We start from the raw sequence: 22,757 nt of genomic DNA, 5'->3' as shown, positions 1-22,757 counted from the left end.
TCTCCGGGACACCCAGGAATTTGCTTTGCCTGCTTCTAAACCAGCCTCTTTCCTACCTCCAGCCCCCTCTTTTTTTTAATCCACAAAGCCGCTTCCGCAAATAATAAATCGCACACACCACCAGGTTTGATTAATTAACTGCACAAAAATGCTGGGGAAACCAGTGAAGGAGATAATTATGCAAAACAGATAGTGTCAGGTTTACCAGCTACTTCTCTCCCCCATCCTGCACTCTGAGGACTTGGGGGAGGGGTTCTTCCCTTTTCCCTGGAGCTGCTTGGTGAAAGAGGGGCTCCCCAATAAGTCCTGCTCACAAAGGTCAGGAGAGAGGCAGGCGGGAGGGGGGTTGGGGGGTAATGAGCAATGGGGGCAGGGCGGCCGCGCTGGGGACACACCTGATGGGCCATCTTCAGCCATTCCCAGGTGCGCTTGCTGATAGACGCCCCCTCCCACCGGGCCCCAAACCAGGCCCATTTCTTCTCTTCCTCCCTGCTTTAGGCTCTTACCTGGAATGGTAAGAGCTGGGCTTTGAGGTGGGAGTAGGCAGAACACACATTTGGGCCAAATTCCCCAGATCCACTGGGGCTGCCCCACCTCCCAGACAGAGGAGTTTTGGGGGGCGTGAAGCCCCCTGACTCCCGCACCGGGGAGATCATAGGGCATTTGCGGCCTCACTGAGTTTGTTCTCCATCTTTCTACGGGGAGGGCCGGCCCAGAGTGGGGCTAGGCTGTGCTCGGGCCCCTGCCCAGTGGCGTCCCGGGCCCTGGCACTCCTCCCGCCTGGCCCAGCTCACAGCGCCCGCTCCACCCCCGAGGAGGCGAGGTCTCGCGTGGGCTCTCTTCCCCGCCCCGGGGCCGAGGCGCCGGCTCACCTCCTGCCCGCCTCGGCGTCGCGGTAGTCCTCAATGGCCAGCCGGAGCTTGCGCCGGTGCAGGGAGCTGCACACACCCAGGCCCAGCTCTAGGTCCTCGTCACTCAGGCTCAGCAACACCTGCGCCGGGCAGGTGGGGACTGAGCGCCAGAAGGGAGGCGTGGGGGCGGGGACCCAAGGCACCCCTCCCCTCAGTGGGCGCGCGGCCCGGGAACGTCTCTGCAGCCACCTCGCCTCCAGCCACTGCTCCATGAGGCCAGGCGGTGGGACGGCTGACCTGGCTGAAAGGGCCCGCTAGTCCTGCCCTGCGTCCCTCCAGCCAGGTAAGGGAAGGTTAGTCCCATTTTAAAGACAGGGAGGCTGAGGCTCAGAAGGGCTGTGTGCCTTGTCGGAGAGACACAGTGGTTTACTGGAGCCTGAACCCAGTTCAGCCAGCTCCTCTAACCCAGAGGATGGGATGGTGGAGGGGGGCGTTCGCACGGGGGTCCGGCAGGTGCCCTACCTTCCCACTCTTGACGTTCTCCGCACAGGCCTTGACGTACATGGGCATGGCCATGACCACCTCCAGCCAGGCCTGGACGGTGCCGGCCTTCCAGTGCGACATGGGCGTGGTCCTGACCAGCTCCACCTGCTGCAGCCGGTCTGTCTGCTCCTCGCCCTCCGACAGGCTGAGGCTCTGTCGCGTGGGGCTGCACTGGCTGTCCGAGTCTGCAACACACAAGCAAAGAGGGCCGGGCTGGGGAGTGGGGTGAGGGGCAGGGCAAGGGCTGCAGGGGGCAGGGACTGGGCAGGCTGCGCCCCCTGAGTCTGGACCCCAGTGGATGCAGGGGGTGGGCAGGGATGTCTTTCCCCCCACGCATTTCTTCTTTTCAGAATCCAAACGGCTTTTGTTTTGTTTTGCTGCCCCTCCCCCAGTCCAAAGTAATCTGTGCCCTCTAAAAGAAAAGAATTTTAAAAACTTAATCCAGAAAAGAATAAAAATAATACAGAAAGTGAAAATCACCCCAAATCCTACGCTACCCAGAGACAGCAGCTACTAGTATTTAGTTAAATGGTCTTTGGGATACACAAATGCCTACGTTTACAAACACAGGTCCCCACGTTTACATGATGTGTTCCGTTTTGTAATATGCTGTTCTCATTTACACGGCGGAGGACACCCTTCCGTCTCGGCAGAGAGGCACAGCATTCCTCAAAGGGATGCTGAGTCTATTTCACCCGCTGCCTGTTGATGGGCCTGGGTTGTCCCTCATTTTCACTATTGTAAACAACGCCAAGGCAGCCATCTTTGGGCAACTGGGTGATTTATATTTTTAGGATAAATGGAGCCCCAGCTCTGTTCCTTAACACACCGAAGCCTGTTTCTGGAGTGGCCCTCAGACAAAAACGTCTCTCCACCAGCATTTTCCAACCCCATTCCTGAATCCGTGGTCAGCTGCATCAACACTTGATAAATATACCAAGTTCAGGTGGTGAAGAGTCAACTGAGAAGGGAAAAGAATCTTTCTCTAAAGCAGGGTTAAATGAAAACCCAAATGGACAAACTCAATACCGTGAGAGATGACAAGTATTAAAGAATAAGCCTGATTTGAAATGACCCTATATTGTATTGTATATTATAAATCATTCTAATATGTAAAAAATGCGTATCCATCAAATCGGCACATAGTAAAACAATGGGCATGGAGAACACAAAAATGTTATAGTTACTGAGTTTGGAAGTATGAGGTTATGTCTCTCTTGCTATAACTCTGGGTATCATCAAAGTTCCATGATAAACATGTATAAGTTTATAATGAAAAAATTGGAAAAATTAAAAAATTAGGAAGCAGTATAAATGGTTATGGATGGGAGTTTGAATGAATGATGCTCCATTCATATGTTGGAATATAAGCAATTAATTTAAAAATCTGTCACAGGAGAATAGGTTTTTTTTTTTGCTGTACGCGGGCCTCTCACTGTTGTGGCCTCTCCCGTTGCGGAGCACAGGCTCCGGACGCGCAGGCTCAGCGGCCATGGCTCACGGGCCCAGCCGCTCCGCGGCATGTGGGATCTTCCTGGACCAGGGCACGAACCCGTGTCCCCTGCATCGGCAGGCGGACCCTCAACCACTGCGCCACCAGGGAAGCCCAGGAGAATAGTTTTGACATGGGAAAATGTTCACAATCTATTGTCAAGTGTAAAAGCACAGTACAAGATAGCACGTACAATGTAATCCCAACCACATTAAAAAAAATATGACTATATATAATGTATAATATAATTATGTGTATTACATATATATGTAATGTATTATATTATACTAGGTGGGTAAATGTTAGAAGTCTTTACCTCTGGAAAGGGGTGATGGGTAATTGTGCATGAATGTGTGTGTGCACTTGTGAGTGTGACAGTGTGTGTGCATGTTTTTCTATTTCCCAAGTTTTCTGCATTGACTATATTATTTTTGAAATTGAAAAAAAAACACAGCCTAGAAATCTTACTTTTTCAAGTCACAAAGCCCCTTCCCCCAGTTCCCTTGCCTCCCTCTGTTGAAACACCTTGGATGACTCTTGGGAACTGGCTATACCAGCTTGGCGGCCACACACTTCTCCTTCATCCCAGGTCTACCGAAACCTTTCTCCCCAATGCTTGGGGGCCTCTAACTGCCCAGCCAAGAGCCCTTTGGGGCCCACAGTCACCCGGCCTGAAAGATGCCACCCCTAGTCCAGCAGGGCACTGGGCAGAGCAATCTAACTCTGGGTGGGCAGAGATGGTGCCTCGTGCCTCAGTTTCCACCCCTGCAAGTTGTCAGGCTGCTCCCGGCCTTCTGCCTCCTTCTCTGGGCTGCCCTGCAGACTCAGTGACAGTGGTGGTGATGGGACCTATCTATACTGGATGGGTAGGGGTGAGAGGTCACTGCAGCATCATTATATTTCCCTTCTCAGGTGGACGGAAGGCGACCCCCGCACCCCCCAGCCCGGAAAACAGCAGATGGCACAGACTACGTGCAGGTCGCCAATCTGAGCACACGTGTTGCCATGGTGCCCCGGAATGCGGAAAGAGCAGCTGCCTCTGCAGCCCTGCCTGGGGGCTCCAAGACCTTGCCTGGTAAGAGAGCTAGCTGCCTGGCTAGGGCACAGACCTCAGCCTAGGGGTCCCCTCCTGCTGGAACCGTGCTCCCAAGGACAGGCTTGGCTGGCAGGGAAGCCTTTCTGATTGGGTCCTACAGGTGTTGACCACTGGCACCCAAACAGGGTGTCCTTCTTTGCTTGGAGAGAGCTGAGAACCTCTGCCTTATTCCTGTAGTGGAGTCCTGTCTCTGTTTCATGATTCTGGGAAGATGAGAGACCATGTGTGGCTCAATCTGGTTACCCCAAATCTCAAGACACAGCCCATGTTGTCCGTTTGGACCAGCCCTGTGGGAAGAGACCAGGCTTTGGAGTTGAATAGACTTTGGCTTTAGGCAAATTCCTTTACCTCTTGAAGCCTCAGTTTTCCCATCTATAAAATGGGAATAATATTCAATAATAATATCTACCGCCTAGGTTAGCATGACTATTGTAAATTCTGAATGTGAAGCCATAGTAGGCACTCAGTCAAGGGTGACTATTATTGGTAATAAAGGGCTTCTCCCCTGGGGCTTGGGCAATTTTTTTGGCTACACCTAGAATTTAGCAGTCGTTGCCTCAGTCCTCCCTGCATTCCTGGGATGAAATGTGATTTGAGTTCAGTTCAGGTGCTTAGGGAGGGAACCCAGTCCCACCTGTTGTCAAGCCCACCTGGGCAGAAGTTCATCGTCCCAGTCAGACTCTGGCCTGGCTGGGAGGGGGCACCTGTGAGGGAAGGGGCGAATTTGTGGATTCTGTGCCAAGGTGGGGGCTAAGGGTGTGTTTGTGGTGCTTGACTATATGTCCCCAGTAAGGGAGATCAAGGGGCATAGGATGGGGAAAGACAGGAGAGAGAGAGAATGAAAGAGAGACTCAAAGGGCAAACCTTCAGGAAGAAATAGTGTTACAGAGACACAAAAACAAGAAGATAAACAGGCTGGAGAGACTGAGTAGAGAGGGAATGACAGATAAGTGGACAAAGAGAAAAAGCAGACTTCCGGGGTGTGTGTGTGTGTACACACTCGTGAGTGTGTGTTTTCCTGAGCTTGGTGTGTCTTTGTGAGTGTGTGCAGGTTATTCTATAGCTAACAGGCCTCGGGCCTGTGCGGGGAGCTGGCTTTTCAGTTCACGTTGTTTATGGAGTCCAGGCTCCAGGAATGCCAGAGGCCAAGCTGGGTTCATATGAGCAAACCACACATTTTGGTTTCTGAGAAAAGACAGCTGCTCACCAGCCCACCTCTTTCACCCCCTCCCCACCCTGACCCCCAGGACTTGAACGCCAAGGAGAAGATGCTGCAGAAGGACGGAGGGTGGGGGGAGTCTTTGCGGCCATAAACCGTTAATTAAAGGCAATTTCCAAAATGTAGGCGTTATGGTGCCAGATTTTATGTCTGGGATTCCATCAGTCCTGGCTTTTATTTCCCCTCTGTCTCAGCCCTGAGAGTGGGAATAATTCATGTTTATGGCCAGAAGCTCAGAGGAGGCTGGGGAGTTAGAGGGGCTGACCGAGCCCCTGGCAGACTCTGAGGCGGTGCCAGCAACAAGCAGCCACTCTGGATCCTTCCGGACACCAGGAGGGCTATGGTGATTCTGGAAGGAGAGGGTCTCACCCTCCCAACCACCCCCGACATGCATGCACTGCAGAACCTCAGCAATTAGTCATTGAGTTCTCCCTCAAACTGGGCCTACAGAGGCAGCTGTGCTAGCCTAGCACAGGGGTTGGCAAACTACAGCCCAAGGGCCAAATCCAGCCCTCTACCTGTTTCCCGAGATAAAATTTTATTGGGACACAGCCATGCTCATTTGTTTAAGGCTAAGGCTTAAACATTGTCTAAGGCTGCTTTCCTGTTACAATAGCAGAGCTGAGTAGTTGTGACAGATTGGTCCCAAAAGCCTAAAATGTTTACTATCTGGCCTGCTATAGAAAATCCTTTACAGAAACCCTGAGGTTCCGAGGTGGCAGTGGACTGTGAGAGACCTTGGTGTGAAGCCCAGCTCTGCTGCCTACCAGCCAGATGATCATGGGGAAGTGTTTTCAGTTTTCTCAGCCTCGCTTTCCCCATCTGTGAAATGGGGTGATATTAAAGCTAATCTCACAGGTCTGTGTGGGGATGAAAGGAGATGATGTATGATGTGGACAGAGTGCTCAACCCGGTGTCTGGCACACAGTGTGTGCTCAGTGATTGAGCGGGACCTCTGTCCTCTGCAGGCTCATGTCCCTCACAGTCTAGACCCACTCTGTCCAGTGTAGTAGTCACAAGCCACATGTGGCCATTGAGCGTTTGCAGTGTGGTTAGTCCCCATTGAGAAGTGTCCACGGTATAAAATACACCCTGGATTTTGAAGACTTTGTACAAAAAAAGATGTAAAATATCTCATTAATAATTTTTATATTGGTCACATATTGAAATGATAATATTTTGGGTATATTGAGTTAAAAAATATACATTACTACGACTCATTTCACCTGTTTCTCTTTACTTCTTAGTGCATCTACCAGAAAATCTAAAACCACATATGTGGCTTGCATTATATTTTACTGGGCAGAGCTAGTCTGGATGGAAGATTTTTGTTTTTTCATTCCATTTTACCCCCTCTGTTTGTTTGGAAGTGAAGCACCCTATCTCTCTGTTTTTGGTTCAGTAGTTCTCTAAGTGTGGTCCCTGGGCCAGTAGCAGCAGCAACACCTGGGAATTTGTTGGAAGTGAAAATTCTAGATGCCCACCCCAGATCTCCTGGCCCCCAGGTGATTCTGATGTATGCTGAAGTTCTAGAACCTTCTTTAATGATTACTCTTTGAGATGTACTATGCATATTTAACTTAAAACCTGGGGTTATCAATATCTTAATGCCCTCTCCTAAATAGTAAGTTATTTAACACATATTACTTCTTTTTTAAAAAATAAAATAAATTTATTTATTATTTTTGGCTGTGTTGGGTCTTCACTGCTGCACGCGGGCTTTCTCTGGTTGTGGTGAGTGGGGGCTACTCTTCGTTGTGGTGCGTGGGCTTCTCGTTGCAGTGGCTTCTCTTGTTGCAGAGCACGGTCTCTAGGCACATGGGCTTCAGTAGTTGTGGCTCGCGGGCTCTAGAGCGCAGGCTCTGTAGTTGTGGCGCACGGGCTTAGTTGCTCTGCGGCATGTGGGATCTTCCCAGACCAGGGATCAAACCCGTGTTCCCTGCATTGGCAGGTGGATTCATAACCACTGCGCCACCAGTGAAGGCCCTAAAACATATCACTTCTGATCGCTCTTCCTGACTTACACTCTATCATGTCCAGTATTTTAATTCCATCCTTTAAAAAAAAAGTCCTACAATTTAGATATTGTCATCATGATTACTTTATACTGGTAATATTTGCTTAAAACAATTTACCTACATGTTTACCAGTTTCTTTGTTCATCATTTCTTCTAGTGTCTCAGACCTCACTTCTAGGATAACTTTTCTTATTCCTGAAGAACATGATTTAAAAGTTCCTTCATAAAGATTATTTTGGTGGTAAGCTTTTATGACTTTTGTTTATCTGAAAAAGGTCTATATGTCATCCTTGTTCTTAAAGAGCTTTGCTGGGTACATAGTTTTAGGCTGACAGTTATTTTTTTCTCTTTGCACTGGAAAACATTGCTCCACTATCTCTCTCTCCTTTTCATTAATGAGAAGTCAGCTCCAGTCTGATAGTTTTTTTGTTAGCTACTCTTCAGAGTTTCTCTTTGGTGTTCAGTTTCATTATGATGTGGCTACAGGTAGCTTTCTTTTTATTTATCCTGATTGATATAAATTGTGCTTCCTGCATCTGTGGGTTCATTTTTGGAATATTCTCAACCATTACCTCTTCTCCATTCTCTGTTTGCTCTCCTTCTGAGGTTAGACTGTCTTCCCTATCTTATAACCTAGTGCTGTCCAATAGAACTTTCTGTGATAATGGACATGTATATAGGCATACCTTTTTATTCATTGCACTTTATTTTATTGTACTTGCAGATACTGATTTTTTTTTTTTTTACAAACTGAAGGTTTGTGGTAACCTTGCATCAAGCAAGTCTATCAGCACCATTTTTCCAATAGCATTTGCTCCCTTCATGTCTCTGTGTCAGATTTTGGCAATTCTCGTAATATTCCAAACATTTTCATTATTACATTTGTTATGGTGACCTGTGATCAGTGATCTTTTATGTTACTATTGCAAAAAGATTACGACTTGATGAAGGCTCAGATGACGGTTAGCATTTGATAGCAATAAAGTCTTTTTAAATTAAGGTATGTACACTGTTTTTTAGACATAATGCTATTGCTTACTTAATAGAGTACAGCACAGTGTAAACATAACATTTATATGCACTGGGAATCCAAAAAATTCATGTGACTTACTTTATTGTGGTATTTACTGTGGTGGTCTGAAACCCGACCCATGACATCTTTGAGGTCTGCCTGCAATATACATTGCAGCTGTTAGCCACATGGCTATGAGCACTTAAAATGTGCTCATAGGGGCTTCCCTGGTGGCGCAGTGGTTGGGAGTCCGCCTGCCGATGCAGGGGACGCGGGTTCGTGCCCCGGTCCGGGAAGATCCCACATGCCGCGGAGCGGCTGGGCCCGTGAGCCACGGCCGCTGAGCCTGCGCGTCCGGAGCCTGTGCTCCGCAACGGGAGAGGCCACAACAGTGAGAGGCCCGCGTACCGCAAAAAAAAAAAAAAAAGAAAAAATGTGCTCATAGGAACTGATTTATAAATTTAATTTAATTTTAATTGATCCAAATATAAGTTACATGGCCATATGTGGCTAGTGGCTATTGTAGTGGGCCAGAAAGCTCTGATTTCTCCTTCATGGTTTTCATCAACTTATCTCTCTGCATTGCAGTCTGGGTAATTTCCTTAGACATATTTTCCATTTAAAAAATTCTCTCTTCAGCTATTTAGTCTGCTGTTTAACCCATCTTTTGTTTTGTTTTGTTTTGTTAACAACTATATATATATATTTTCATTTCTAAAATTTCTATTTGGTTCTTTTTCAAGTTCGTCTGGTCTTTCCAGATAGTCTCTTGTTGTTTGTTCAAGTCTATGATGTCTTACATTTCCTTAAATATCCTTAAATATTTAATCTTACATTTCCTTAAATATTGCATACATATTATGTTGTATTTGGTATTGATCATTACTGTATCTGAGAGGGCTTGGAGGGTCCAAATTTGTTGTTTGTTTCTGCTGATTCTCATGCATGCTGAACTCATATTTGATCTTATTATGGGACTCTCTAGGTTCTAAATAAGAGATGCTTTCCTCCTGAGAGGATGGACATTGCTTCTGCTGGGGTGGGGAGGAGATAGGGAGTGGGGATGATACTTGGGGGCAGGGACCACTCCACCCGCATCAGAGAGGCCCTGGAAGAATGAGAGAGTCGCAGTTTCTGACGCTTCGTTTTGCACACCCCAAGGTTTACTCCCCTGTCACTGGTCCTGATATCAGCATCTGTGTCCAGGACAAACTCCAGCTTTTGCCTTTGGTTATCACTCACTGCTCCTGTCCTGGTATTGGCTCATGGCCTTTTATTTTTGGACGGAAGTGCCTTGGGAATTTCCCTGATTTTTGATGAGGCCAGCGATGTATTGAAAAGTATGCTTTGTTTCAGGTGTAGTGGGAGGTCCTCCAGAGTCTGCCTTCCTCCACACTGCCCTGACTGGACACCCCTCTTGCTGTGTGAACTGTCCATGCAGCACTCTTCACGTTCTGCTGGCACTGCCGTGCATGGGTCTGTCCACCTGCCCTGCCTGAAGGGAACCCCTGAGTCAGTGTTCAAATCTCTCCATCTCTATTACCCAGGCCTGGTTCATGGTGTTGCTTAATACCATTAGTGGTGGTAAAAGCCCAAGTTATGGGAAGGGGATGGACAATACCACTTTGCTTTGCTTTTCATCTGAATCTGCCCAGGGACCTTGTCTGTTCAACACGCTTCACTGGCTCCCTGGATAAAAGCCAAGTTCCTCACATGACAAGGCTCTGTGTGGCCCAGCCCTGCCGACTTTGCCAGCTTCTCCTTGGTCTGTCACCCCTTCCCTGGGCTTCTTGGGACCACTTCCCTGGTGCTCCTGCCTCTCCCACCCACCATCTCCAATCAGCTGTGCCTGCTCCCCTCTCTGCCTGAAAGGTGGTCAGCTGCTGTCTCCTCTGCCGGAACTCCTATGAAGCCTTCAGGGCTCTGTTTAAATGTCGCCTCTTCCGGGGACCCCTTCTCTGGTCACCTGGCATAGGTCAGTCACCCCCTGAAACACACACCCCTCCACAGCCCTCAAACCACACTCACACAAGCTCTCATTCCAGGTACCGAGCCTGCACTTCTCACAGCTGAAGGTAATTAATGATCGTGTAATTGTTTGATGGGCGTCTGGCTTCCCACTAGATCTCAACTCCACGAGGACAGGAGCTGGCCCCGTTCTGCTCTCTGGGTATCCCTGGTACCTAGCAAGGGCCCAGACCAGTGGTGTGCTAGTAAATGTTTAACAACCAGCTCTCGTATTTTTAAAAAGCGCTTTGGGGGAAAAAAAAAAAAGTGTTTGGTTTATAGCATTTGTTTGCCCATCTCTGTGGTGTAAATATGCCCATTGTGGCCAGTTTCAGTTGCCAGCAGGATGCCCCTGGGCATGGGGTTGGAAATTAGTTTGTGAGCCTGTATGAGCTCCAGCCCACTGCTGCCTGGAACAGAAGGGGCTCTGTACGTTTTGGTTAAAGGAAGGTAGGCAGGGGCTTCCCTGGTGGCGCAGTGGTTGAGAGTCCGCCTGCCGATGCAGGGGACACGGGTTCGTGCCCCGGTCCGGGAGGATCCCACATGCCGCGGAGCAGCTGGGCCCGTGAGCCATGGCCGCTGAGCCTGCGCGTCCGGAGCCTGTGCTCCGCAACGGGAGAGGCCACAACAGTGAGAGGCCCGCGTACCGCAAAAAAAAAAAAAAAAAGAAGGTAGGTAGGACGGGAGGTGAGGAGGGAGGGAGCAGGCCTCCCTCTCCAGGCTCACCTCCTGCTGGCCCCACCTCCTTTAGGCCGCCTCAAGATGCTGGTTCCTTGAATGTACACATGGTCTCAGGGCCTATTGACCTTGGCATTACTGAATGACGTTCGGGACCAGACCATTCTTTGTCGTGGGGGCCGTCTGTGTTTAGCAGCATCCCCAGCCTCCACCCACTAGAGGCTGCTCCCAGCTCCCCCATCCTTTCCCCCCGGGCCCCTCTGTCCTCAGACCAGCCCTGCTCCGACAGCCGACTCCCGTCTAAACTCCCTGCCCTCGGACAGTGGCAGGGGAGCCCCTGCCAGCACTTTCAGGCCAAACGCTGAATTCTCATTTTTTAAACACTGCATTATAAGGTGAAAAAATGATGTTTTATGGCCTGATAACGGCCGCTGTGTTGGAGGGAGATGCTTTGCTCCAGCGCCCGGTCACAACTCCCGTGAAATACTAAGTGCAAAGGTCAGGCCCTCTGAGCCTGGGCCACCGGGACCGGACAGCGTGGTCTAAACGGCATCAAGTCACTAACTGTCTAGCTGCGGGGTCAACAGCAGGTCCCCAGGTGGGCTGCCACCAATCCCCAACACCCCGACCCCAGAGCCAAGCAGGCCTTTGGAGGCCCTGAGCTAAAAGCTGATGGCACTCCCACCCAACGTGTCCCTTCAAATACACTAAACCATGTGGTACCCGGAAAAAGCCCACAGAGCTCTGCTCTCATCAGTGATAACTACTTAATGCTTAAAACTCGCCCGCATACTTCCCTTTCCCCTCATTTGAGCCTAAGCTGTGCTCACTGTGTCTGATCCCAGCTCGACAGGTCCCCTGCCCCCAGCCTCAGAGGACACCCTCCTCCAGCCATGCTTCCTGCCAGCCCCTCCTCCCCACCCCCTGAGAATTTTCCAAGGCAGCAGGGAATTGACTTGGTGGAGTCGACAAGGCTCATTTCCCAGGTATGTGCTTGGCAAGTACTTTCTAATTTTACAGACTTCGGAGGAAGACGCTCAGAAGAGGTCCAGGGAAGGCAAACATACTATGATCCAATGACAACTACTGTATGCTTTAAAAAAATGTATCGAAACGTTCCTTTTTCCTCCTCGCTAACCTGTTGTAATGCTGAATAGTGCCCACATTTGGGAAAGTCCTTCTTAGACTCTAACTTGCAGCTGATGTCTCCTCCCTTTTTTTGCTTCCACCAGGAAAGTATTCCAGCCGGCTGCTGGCCTCCCCAGGTATTCCCACAGCTAGTTCTCTTTTTCAACCTGCTTTCCTGGCCAACTTCTCTGTTGGTGGATGGGCCTGAAAGGTGAATTCTGTGAGAAACGAGGGGCCTCTTTAAGGCCACAGGCAGGAGGAGGGTTCTCTCCACATGCCCATGTAGGGACAGTACAAGTTTGTGTCGGTGCAGTTCTTAGAGGCAAAGCTGGAAGCGATGGATAGCTGTGGGGTCTGAGAACCCCTAATGGATCTGCAGTCCCGCCTCTCCTTCCCTTCACCGACCCTCCCAGCTCCCCTGTGGGCCTCAGGACATCTCTGCTCAGCCTGCTTCCATGAGCCACATGGACTGTGGTCATTGTGTTGGCCGTGAGACCCAGTCCGTTTGCTCGCTGGGCCGGGGCACCACAGCTGAGTCAGATCCATGAAGCTCTGGCTTGGGTGTGGCCTTTGGAGGCAGCGCCTCCTTTGGGATCATCCTCATCGAATAATGCACCTGTCTGACCTCCTGCCTCCTCAAAATGCCTCACAGTGCCTCCTGGAAGTTTCCTGCACCAGGGGCGAGCGACTTTATTTCTTGCCCAAAGGGCAATAGGAACAGCAAAGATGTTTAAGGGCGGTATTCGGTTAACTTCCTTCAAAATGAAGAGCACTTTGGTGAGGCTTGTGCTGGGGGCCTTCTTGCAACTCAGATGCTATAGGAAATGTCAGGGAGAAAACTGGTGCTAGCCATGGCTGTTCGTCATGCATCCTGAAACACGATCCCTGGCGGAGTCTGGAGCCAGGGCTGGTGGCCACCATGCTCACTGCGGACTGACACCCCTCTCAAACCCACTGATATGTTTGCCAGAGCCTTGGCACAAGGCAAAACATCCTAGGAAGTTTCCACTCATTTGGAGAAATAAGCCTTTCCCCGCTTTTAGATGACCTCCTTTAATTGTGACACCTCTTCTCTGCCTCCCTCCAGGACTAGATTGTTCTAATGGCTCACGGTTTTATCATCTTCACTCATTATCTGCCTGGAAAGTGGTGTAGTGCAATAGTCTGCTGGACCCCAATTCTTAGCCTTGTTCCGTCGCTGACTACGTCTCCTTGGGCCATTTATGTTGCCCCTTGGGGCCTCAGTTTCCTTATCTGTAAGGGTGAGACAATAACACAACACACACCTCATATGATTTTGGTGAGGACTGTGTTAGAATAATTTATGTCATCTCATCATTTACATCTGCACCCTCAGCCCTTAGTTCTAGGCCTGGCACATAGGAAGTGGTCAGCCAGTGTATGTTGAATGACTTAATGAGTGTGTGTAGAGTGCCTACACACACCTGGCACAGCAGGCCCTCCGTGAAGGTCAGCAAATCATATTGTACTTCTCTCTCCCGGCTTCCATCATTGCCCCCAACCCCCCAGCAGCCAGCCTTTGTCCTCAGTCCTCAGCCTGACCCCCTCTCCATATCCCTGGGTTTCCAGCTTATGGCTTTCTTCACACTTATGACCATGCATCCTGCTGAAATTTCTGGGAGAGCAGAGCGTCACCCCTTTGTCAGGTCCATCAGTACCTTCACCGGAAGTGCTCCCTCGCCCACACCCTCTCCATCTCTGAGTCCCACGGAACCCGGCCAAGTCCACGAGAAATGATTTAGCTGGGCTCTCAGGCTGCAGGCGGTCTGACCCCGAGTCCTGCCGGCCATACGGGCCCCTGGGGGCTCCGGTGCTGATTCCAGGCTTCTGAGGGCAGCTCCCCCACTTCTGCCCTAACACCCCAAGCCCTGGGGACACTGCTCGGGGTCAGAAATGAGTGCGGTCCCCCTGTTGCCTGGCTGTCCAGGGAGGGAAGGGCAGGAGGGCCCTCTGGTGAAGGAGGACATGGTCCAATGAAATGGGCACCTATGGCCTGGGAATCACTGGTCAAGGGGAAGACGAGGACCACCAGGGCTGGACCGGCCCACAGAGAGAGTCCAGAAGGGAGGTAGCGAAGCCGGTGGTCTGGAGACATACTGGGGCCGTGGCATTTTTTTTTCCTAAAGGACACTAAACTTAAAAACAAAAGTAGTGGCCAATATTAAAGAATTGGGGTGTATTATATGACATTCTTGGTTTCTCTTGAAAAACCAGGAGCTTTGGAAGCACTAGAGCCCAGCAAGGCTACTTCCTTTAGACTCAGTGGGAGTGTGCGAGCCCAGTCCAGGGCTGGCTGTGAGGGTGCTCACAGAGGTGGGTCCTCGTCATCGTCACCCACAGCACTCTGCAGCGGGGCCCCGCAGAGCTGATCTGAGACAGCAGAGACCGCGGTCACTCTGCTCGCCCCCGGAGGCCTCCGCATCAGGACAGCACTGCCTGGTGCTTCGCGACGCGTGGGTGTGAACGCACTGCGTCCTCCCCCTCAAGGTGGACACGGGTTCCCAGAGGCCCACGTTATAGATGAGGAAAGTCGAGCTCAGAAACACCATCGGTTGTGTGCACAGGGCACAGCCGGGCCCCAGAGCCTGTGTTTCGTCTCCCTGGCCCCAGCTTCCTGTCTCCTGAATCTCCTGCAGTGCTGGGACAGGCAGCTGCCGCATGCCGGACGCGTCTACCCATTTCTGATTCCATCTTTGCAACAGCCCTGTGAGGTAGGCAGTCTTATTTTCATTTTACAGAGGGGGAAACTGAGGTGCAGAGGGGACTAAGTGACTGGCTTAGGGTCCCTGGCTGAGTGCTGGCTCAAACCCAAAGATCTGGCTCCAAAGCCTGGGTCCTTCCTCGACACCCCTCCCTGATTGCTTGGTTTTGATCAATTCTGCTGGGTTCAGACTCTCACTAAAATGAATGTGTGTTTCTTGCACACACAGGAGGAGACGGAGGGGACCTGGGAATGATTCGCACTCCCGCGCTGCAGTCTCTGACACTCGGTTTGTGGGCAGCCCTCAGGTTCCCTCCGCCTTGCAGAGAGCTCCCTCTCCTGCCGCCACAGCTCTGGTCCCCGCAGTGACCGCTGACAGAGTGGGCCTTCTCCCCTCCCTGGCCCGCGTGCCCCCGACCATGAGCTCCATGCCACCCCCAGAGACATCAGCCTCCTAACAAGGAAGGAAGCTGGCACTGGGCAGGCATGGGGCCAGTTTGGATGTGACTCCAACATTGCTGGCCTGTCCCAGGGAAGGCAATTAGGCAGCTCAGAGCTGGTAGGGGGAACAGGGCGGGTGGGCCAGATGTCCCGGCAGGATGGCATGCCCGTTCCTCTCCACGCCCCAGGACCCTGTGGCAATAGTTTCGGCCGTCTGCGTACACCTGGGACAGCAGCAAAACAAACACCTGGGACTGGCATTTCTCAGCCAATCTGCGGGGGCCCTTCTGCCTCTGCAGATGCTGTGCACTGACCCAGCTTCTTTCTGAGCGAAGCAGATACGCAGAGAGAGATCCCCACTCCACCCGGCCTTGCGCCAGGCTCACCTCACTTCTTAAGGCCCACAGGAATCCCACGTGAGCCATGGGGACTTTCCATGGCTAAACCATGCCACTTAGAGGTCACCAAAGAATTACTGACTCAGCATCTCCAAGCACAGAATAAAGGGGGCTGCAGGAGCCACCCATCCCTGTAGCCCCACAGAGCACTTCACGGAACCAGACTCAAAGGCATGGTTCCGTGGTCAGTTAAGTTTGGGAAACACGAGGTGGAAAGCAGTGAAATGTTTTTCTTCACTGTAGAACTTGCTAGAGCCTTGAAAAGCTAATGTTCATTTTGGAGATATTATTCATTGTTTCTAGAACTTATTGACCCAGGGATTTTTTTTCTCCCCCAGCTGAGTCTTGTGGCCTGTGCCAGCTCCGGGCACCGGCCTGGGAGTCAGCAGCCTTGGGTTCCAGAACTGGCCACTGATGCCCTACCTGGCTGTGCTGTGAGGGTGGTTGGCGAGAGGCCACCAAGAGCCCTCTCAGCTCTAAGACTCTTGCTCTGTCCGGCCCTCTACCTGGGCTGGCCCTGGCGGCTGGGGTAAGGTTGCTGAACTAACCTGAGCCGTACTTGGCATCTGTACAAAGGGGGCCTGTTCTGCCCATCTCATGGGGCCGGTGAGAGGCCGAAATGGGATCATCGTCGTCACCATCACCATTGCCATCATCATTGTGGCTGACGTTTATTGCTACCTGAGCTGAGCCTTTTATACGTAGTAACTCACTTCAGCTGCTCTGACAACCTTACTGTCCGTGTACAGCTGAAGAAACTGAGGCACAAAATGGTTACCAGGTGGTAAATGTCAGGACTGAGGTTTGAACCCAGAGTTCGCCCAGAATCTACATCTTTTTTTTTTTGATGTGGGCCATTTTTTTAAGTCTTTATTGAATTTGTTACAACATTGCTTCTGTTTTATGTTTTGGTTTTTTGGCCTGGAGGCATGTGGGATCTTAGCTCCCAACCAGGGATCGAACCCGCACCTCCTGCGCTGGAAGGCAAAGTCTTAACCACCGGACTGCTGGGGAAGTCCCTAGAATCTACATCTTAACCTTGACCCTAGTCTGCCTGTGAAAGGGCTTTGTAAAGTGTAAAGGGCTGTGAACTGCGAGTGGCATTGTTCAACGCAGTCTCACTGTGGTTCATCCAGGGGCTGCGCATGGCCTCTTGGGAGGATCTCCGGCCCTCGACTTGCAGGCTTTCAGAAGTTGGGGGGCCCGTGAGTGGCCCCCACTTCCCAGCTCTGCCAGGGTTGAGGAGGGAAGGGGCCTGTACCATCTCTCTCTGATGGGGAGGAGGGGTGAGCAGGGAAGTCTGGGGCTGCCCTCAGCGAGTGACTTTTCCACAAGGCTGGGGCAGGAGGAGGCCTGAGGCAGCCTGTGCCTCCTCTTGTCCTGGAGGGCGCTGGAGGGAGCTTAGACCTAAGCTGTGGATTTCCCACTGCCTTCACGTTGCAGAACTTTTGTCCAAATGAAATTGTATCTGTGAGATACATAAACTGGAGATTTGGGCTGAAGGGCAGTGAGTGTGGTCGGGGAGGTGGCCCAGGACACTGGGACTCTTAAGATTCCACAGGCCACAAGTGGGTAACTATTGCCCTGGCCTGTTTTAGAGGGGACCTGAGGCCCAGAGAGGGAGACTGACTTGCCCATGGTCACACAGCAAGTCCTTGGCCAAGCTGGAAACTTGGAGTCCAGAGCTGGGCTCGGGGCTCCTGACTGCGCTGGGCTGGGGGCGGGTGGGCCTTCCAGAGTGGAGAAGGCCAGGCCTCCTCTGGAACCTGAGGGCAGGGTCTGGGCAGAACACTGCCAGGCCCCTTGGTAGCAGCTCCACCCCAGACCGCTCCACGGAACACGGCTTGAGCTGCCTTGCTCCCAGTTTAGGGCTCATCATCTGGGTCCAGGGGCACCACTGGCCCCAGGCCAAAGCCAGCAGGTCCACCCAATGCTTGTCAGAAGCCTCTGTCAGCCACAGGTCAGGTAACGTCTGAGACGGTGGGTGTCAGGCTTAGGACTCGGAATTCAGCCAGGTTTGACTTCTGCCCCCACCACTTCCTGGCTGTGTGCCTCTAGGAAAACCTGGGACCCTCTCTGTGACTCTAATAGGGGTACTGCTGGGGGCTTCTGAGGCTACTCGGGAGGCAGCAGGTACTCACACCTGCCAGTCCCCTTGGCTCTCTGCTTTGGGGGCAGCCTGGGGTCTTACCTGGGTGTGGTTCCTCCCTCACTGGGGCACCATGGAGAAGCCTCACCTACCTTGTGAAGGCCCCCTGGAGAAGCTTCCTCATGGCAAGTCTATGCTAAAGCCCATGGGTAGGATGCTGCCCTCGGCCATTGCCCCATGTGACCTCCTGCAACCGAGTCCACAGTGGGGAGCTGGTCACAGATCCCAGGGCCTCACCCTGGACCTTCTAATTCAGTAGGTGTGGGTGGGGCCTGGGAATCTATATCCTTAAAACTCAAGGCTTGACAACTACTGATCTATGTATGGTTCTCAAACCTTCTCTCATTCTCTTCCTCTCTGCTCACTTTTTTTCTATCATGGGATCCTTCCAATGGACTCTTGAATGTAGGTCCAGTGTGTAACAGATAAGAGCAGAGCTTCTGGTAGAAGGTGGGGCTGGAGGCCTGCCACCTCTTGAGGGACCTCTGAGGAACCCCCATGGAAGACAGTTTGCAAACCCCTGCATATTCCAATTTCTTCCTCTGTTGGGTGGAGAAACTGAGCCCCAAAGAGCTAGTCTGTACAGGACTTGGCTAGTGAGGCTTTCTCAAGTTCTCTGAAGCTTCTTGTTGGTCAGTTGTCCCTGGGGGAGAAGTTGGGGGCCAGTGGCTGATCAGAGGCTACATAGCACAGTTACTGAGAACATGGACTCTGGAGCCAGAGTGCTGGAGTTGAATCCGGGTTCTGCCTCTTCCTAGCTGTGTGACTTTGGGCAAGAACTTCACCTCTCGGTGCCTTGGTTTGTTCATCTGTAAAATGGGGACAATAACAGTATTTATCTTGGAGGGTTGTTGGAAGGATTATATGAGTGGGTATCTGCAAAGGGCTCGATGCACTCCTCCCTGCCAGACCAGGCCGGCCTTGGGCTCTGACACACGTCTCCTTATAAACATGCCACCCTGGGGGGACCCTTGGGGCTTCTGCCTCAAGAACCCAGCCTTGGGCAGCCTAATTGCTTCCCATGGTTTAAATTTCTCTGTGCTAGCCACATCAGAGTATGTTTCTATTTGAACTCAAGAAAGAATGTTTTCAGAGCTGGTGGATTCTAGGGGTGAACATGTCAAACCCTCCCTGTTCCAAGGCAGAGAAGTCAGAATTCTCTCACAAAGCAGCAGTGGAAGGGAATCTGGACTCCAAGGGCTGTGCACACAGCTGGAGGAATGTCAGGTTCAGGCAGCCGGATGCCCTGATTTCAGCCCCAGGGATAAGTTTTGATCAAGTCACCCTCGGGCTCAAGATGTATGTCAAGCTGTTTCCACACTTTTTTCCTACCTCTGGTTGAACTTAAATCCACTCAAATCCTGGAGAACACAAGCCTTGGGGCCAGTGCTTTCCAGGCTCCAAAACACATTCAGCTGGCATTTCTGAGCCCACAAGGAGGAAAGGGCTGTTACACCCACTTCATAGATGAGAACACTGAGGCTCACGGGTTAAACGACTTGCTTGAAATCAGATGCTGGGCCAGAGCTGGAATGATTACCCAGGCCTGTCCTGGTGCCACTGGTGGGTTGCAAGGGTCCTCCGGATGGAGCAAGGTATGCAATTTGAGATTCTCTTATTTGGGTGCAATTAACTGCTACTGGTAACCTATTAAGAAAGCAATCAAAGATTTCCAAAACCTGAAACTCAGAAATGCAAACGAGCAGTCAGCCATTGTTTTCCGGGGACTTTGCTTCAGAAGCATGGCTGCTGCACCTGGTCAGACAACGTCACAAGACTTCCCTGGGGATGTGCTAGGGAATAGGATTCCTGCCATTTCCAGGAAGGAAAGGTCAAGGTTTTCAATTGCTACTATTTTTGCTTCTTAAAGATCAATCCTCTTGGTATAATTTTCTTGAGGATTCAGTTTGTTGGGGATGCAGAGTGCAGGGCTGCATATTTGCAGATTATTCAGTAACTGGGCTTTAAGACACCATGCAGTTGTGGTTCAGGTATGCATTCTCCATACCCTAGCTGCCATCAGGATGTATACCCTCCATCTGCTTATATGGTGACACTTCATTATGACTTAGATATTTAAACAACTTCTAACATACAGTCAAGGTCAAACCTCTAAGTTATTTTTAAGTTTATAGGGCATTCTTTTATATATAAACTTATGAATCTATCCTTTTATAAGATAAAGTTAATTATATGTATTCCCGCTTGATTCTTTATCAGTACCAGGTTTGTAGTGGGAAAACGGGAACAAGTGGGAGGTAGGGGAGTGTGGCACGTTCTGCCCCACCTGGTGGGGTTTGAGTTGAAAAAAAAGAGTCATTTGTTCAGAGCAGATGGGCTGGGGTAGGATGTTTGGGAGGAAATGCAGGGTTTTGGTGAGAGGGCCAGTTGACATTATTTATTTTTAAAAGTTTTTAATTAAAATTTTTTTTTTCTTTTTTCTTTATTTTGGCCATGCCAGGCGGCTTGGGGGATCTTAGTTCCCTGACCAGGGGTCGAACCCGGGGCCCTGGCAATGGAAGTGTGGAGTCCTAATCACTGGAACGCGAGAGAATTCCGAGATACTTTCAAACTCATATTGTCACAGGCCTGATGACCCCATCTGATGCAGCCCCACTACACCTGGATTCCCTGGGAGCCCAGGTTGAGTGACGCACATAGCAGCAGCCACATAACCTTGGGGGACAGGGGTGGGGCAGCTCCTGGGACCCCTGGGCCATCCTGAGGGGACCCCCCCCACCTCAGGAAGTGGCAGCTCTGGTACGGCGAGGGGTTCCATAGCAGGGCAGATTGGAGGCATCCCCTGCCCAAGATGGAGAGCTTATGCTAGACCACAGCTCGTTTCTGCTCTGCCCTCCCTGCCAGCCCCTCTCTGGGAGTGGGTTTTCTGGGCTGGAGGTAAAAGGCTAACAGAGATAGACTAGGTCACAAAAGCAAGGAAGTGCTAGGCTGTGCCAGAGGCTACTGGTGGGTGAGGGTGGGGTGGGGTGAAGCTCAAAGCAGGCCCCTCGGAGGCGCTGGAGGCGCCCACGTGCTGGGTCCCAGCCCCTCACTGCCCACACGGAGGAGCGGTTCAGGGCACTACAGACTTACTAGGTTGGACGCCCAGTTCTACTGTTTCCTGGCTCCTTGACCCCGGACAATTTACTTCGCCTCAGTTTTTTCATCGATAATGGAGCCGTTGGAGGATTAACTGACTTAATACACATCAAGCACGCAGCATGGACCCTGGCCCATAGTAAGTGCCCAACAAATGTTAGATGTTATTATTGTTATTACTACTGTTAGGTTACGCCAGTTAGAACCTGCCAGCACAGGTAGGAGAGCACGCAGGAGGGCCACTGAGGACAGCCACGCAGGCTGTGCACTGCACAGCTCAGGGCACCATCCATACAGGGGTAATGCAGTATACAACCTGTGCAGCTGTCCACCAGCCCTGCAGCCGGGGCAGCCCTACTCCAATTTCTGACTAATAGCGACACTTGAAGCTGGACCATTTGGGGCAAGGTCTGGAGAAGATTAACAAAGGAGGTAGTGTGGCTTTTGAGTAGAGCTACTCGGATTTGAATCGGGTGTGGCCTGGCCCTTGAGAAGGCCACGGGATTGAAGGAGCGATAGCTAGGATCTTGGCCAAATCACTCCTCTCTGGGACAAAGTTTCCCCCATCTGTTAGGTGTAGTGGGTTGGGTTAGTTTGGTGAAGGCAAATAGGCTTTTTTCCTTGGATGCCAACTCTGATGGGCGGTGTCTGAGGCTTTGTAAAGTGAAAAAATTAGAGGCCACTTTGGGCTGGGTAGGAAGGGTTCTTTAATTGATTAGTGATGTCTGCTTGAGGTCAGGGTGAGGGAAGCTGTGGCATGTGTATTTGGGGCCATTTGCCCAGTGGTTCTCAATCCTGGCTGCACCAGAGAAGGTTTAACCACACTCTGATTCAGGGGTGTAGCACCTGGCATTGGTAATTTTTTCTAGAAAGCTCGGCAGGTGATTTTATTGTGTGGCCAGGTTGAGAGCTGCTGGGGTAGATGCCCCTAAGTTCTTTGCAGTCCTGAGCTCTGTAACTTCTCGGCATGGTCTATACGTTGTGGTGCTTTGAGCTGTCTCCTAGCAGAAATGCAAGGGGAGTTAAAAGGCTAGTCTTCCATCAGTCTTAACTGCTGGAGAGGATTTGTTGTTAAGTTGGGAGACTGAGGTTGAAGGCACTGGCTGTGATCATGGATTGGGGTATCCAGGTGGCCTCTTCTCAGGCCACACTGTGGAGTTTCACAGGGGGAGGACTGGCTTTGCATCTGGTGAATCTCGGGTCTTGGAAAAGCCTGGCCCACTCTGGCTTCATTAGGGAAGCCCTGGGGATCCTTTAATTTCTCTCTTAGACTCCTCTCAGTCCCCAGGGATGGCGGGGAAAGTCGGGACAATGCAGAGGCCCACTGAGGTCTGCAGGAAGTAATATGCCCCAAACTCTTGGGGCCCCGCTCTGGGTCTTTGGAAGGAGCGCCACGGGGGAGAAGGAAGCAGATGAAAGCTGACTGGGGCCACCGGGCTGGAGAATGCAGGGTCAGGGCGCCAGGCTCGGAGGTGGTGCATTAGGACCACGGGCTGCCCTGGATGCTGACGGCTCCTCCAAATTACAGCCAGGGTGGCAAAGATGAGATGTTTCTGGGAGGCCACCCCAGCCTCAGCCCCTCGATGGGCCCAGAATCCAGCCAGCTTTCCTCGGCCCCTCCCATTACCCCCTCAGGACCCAGCCCTGGAATTCCAAGGAGCAGGTCATGCCAGGCTTTGCCTCCCACCCGGAGTAAGATAGAAGCAATCAAATAACATAGAATTCGATCATATTTTAAAATAAGCTTTATTTAGATTTTTTTTTTAATATTTTATATTTGCATCCATGCCTTCGAGAAACCTTTCCCACGGGAAAGGTTATTTTCATCTACTGTTACCCATAACTCATTCGCTATTTGACGTAGTTCTCTTAAATAAATCATCCTTAGTAACTCTTAGAATTAT

At 51.1% G+C, this 22,757-nt stretch overlaps 1 protein-coding gene across 1 annotated transcript in view; it reads right to left on the bottom strand.

Annotated features, from left to right (window-relative positions):
* KAZN (kazrin, periplakin interacting protein) overlaps nt 1–22,757 on the bottom strand; it is a 461,225-nt gene that overhangs the window by 18,938 nt on the left and 419,530 nt on the right. Inside the window, exons 9-10 of the mRNA XM_065875265.1 lie at nt 1,374–1,579; nt 873–991 (exon numbers count right to left, since the gene is read on the bottom strand). Of these exons, the coding sequence (XP_065731337.1) occupies nt 873–991; nt 1,374–1,579 (325 nt within the window). The remainder of the gene's footprint in view (nt 1–872; nt 992–1,373; nt 1,580–22,757) is intronic.

Source organism: Phocoena phocoena, chromosome 1 (assembly GCF_963924675.1).
Source record: "Phocoena phocoena chromosome 1, mPhoPho1.1, whole genome shotgun sequence".
Taxonomy (NCBI): domain Eukaryota; kingdom Metazoa; phylum Chordata; class Mammalia; order Artiodactyla; family Phocoenidae; genus Phocoena; species Phocoena phocoena.
This window is presented reverse-complemented; position numbering and strand designations above follow the sequence as displayed.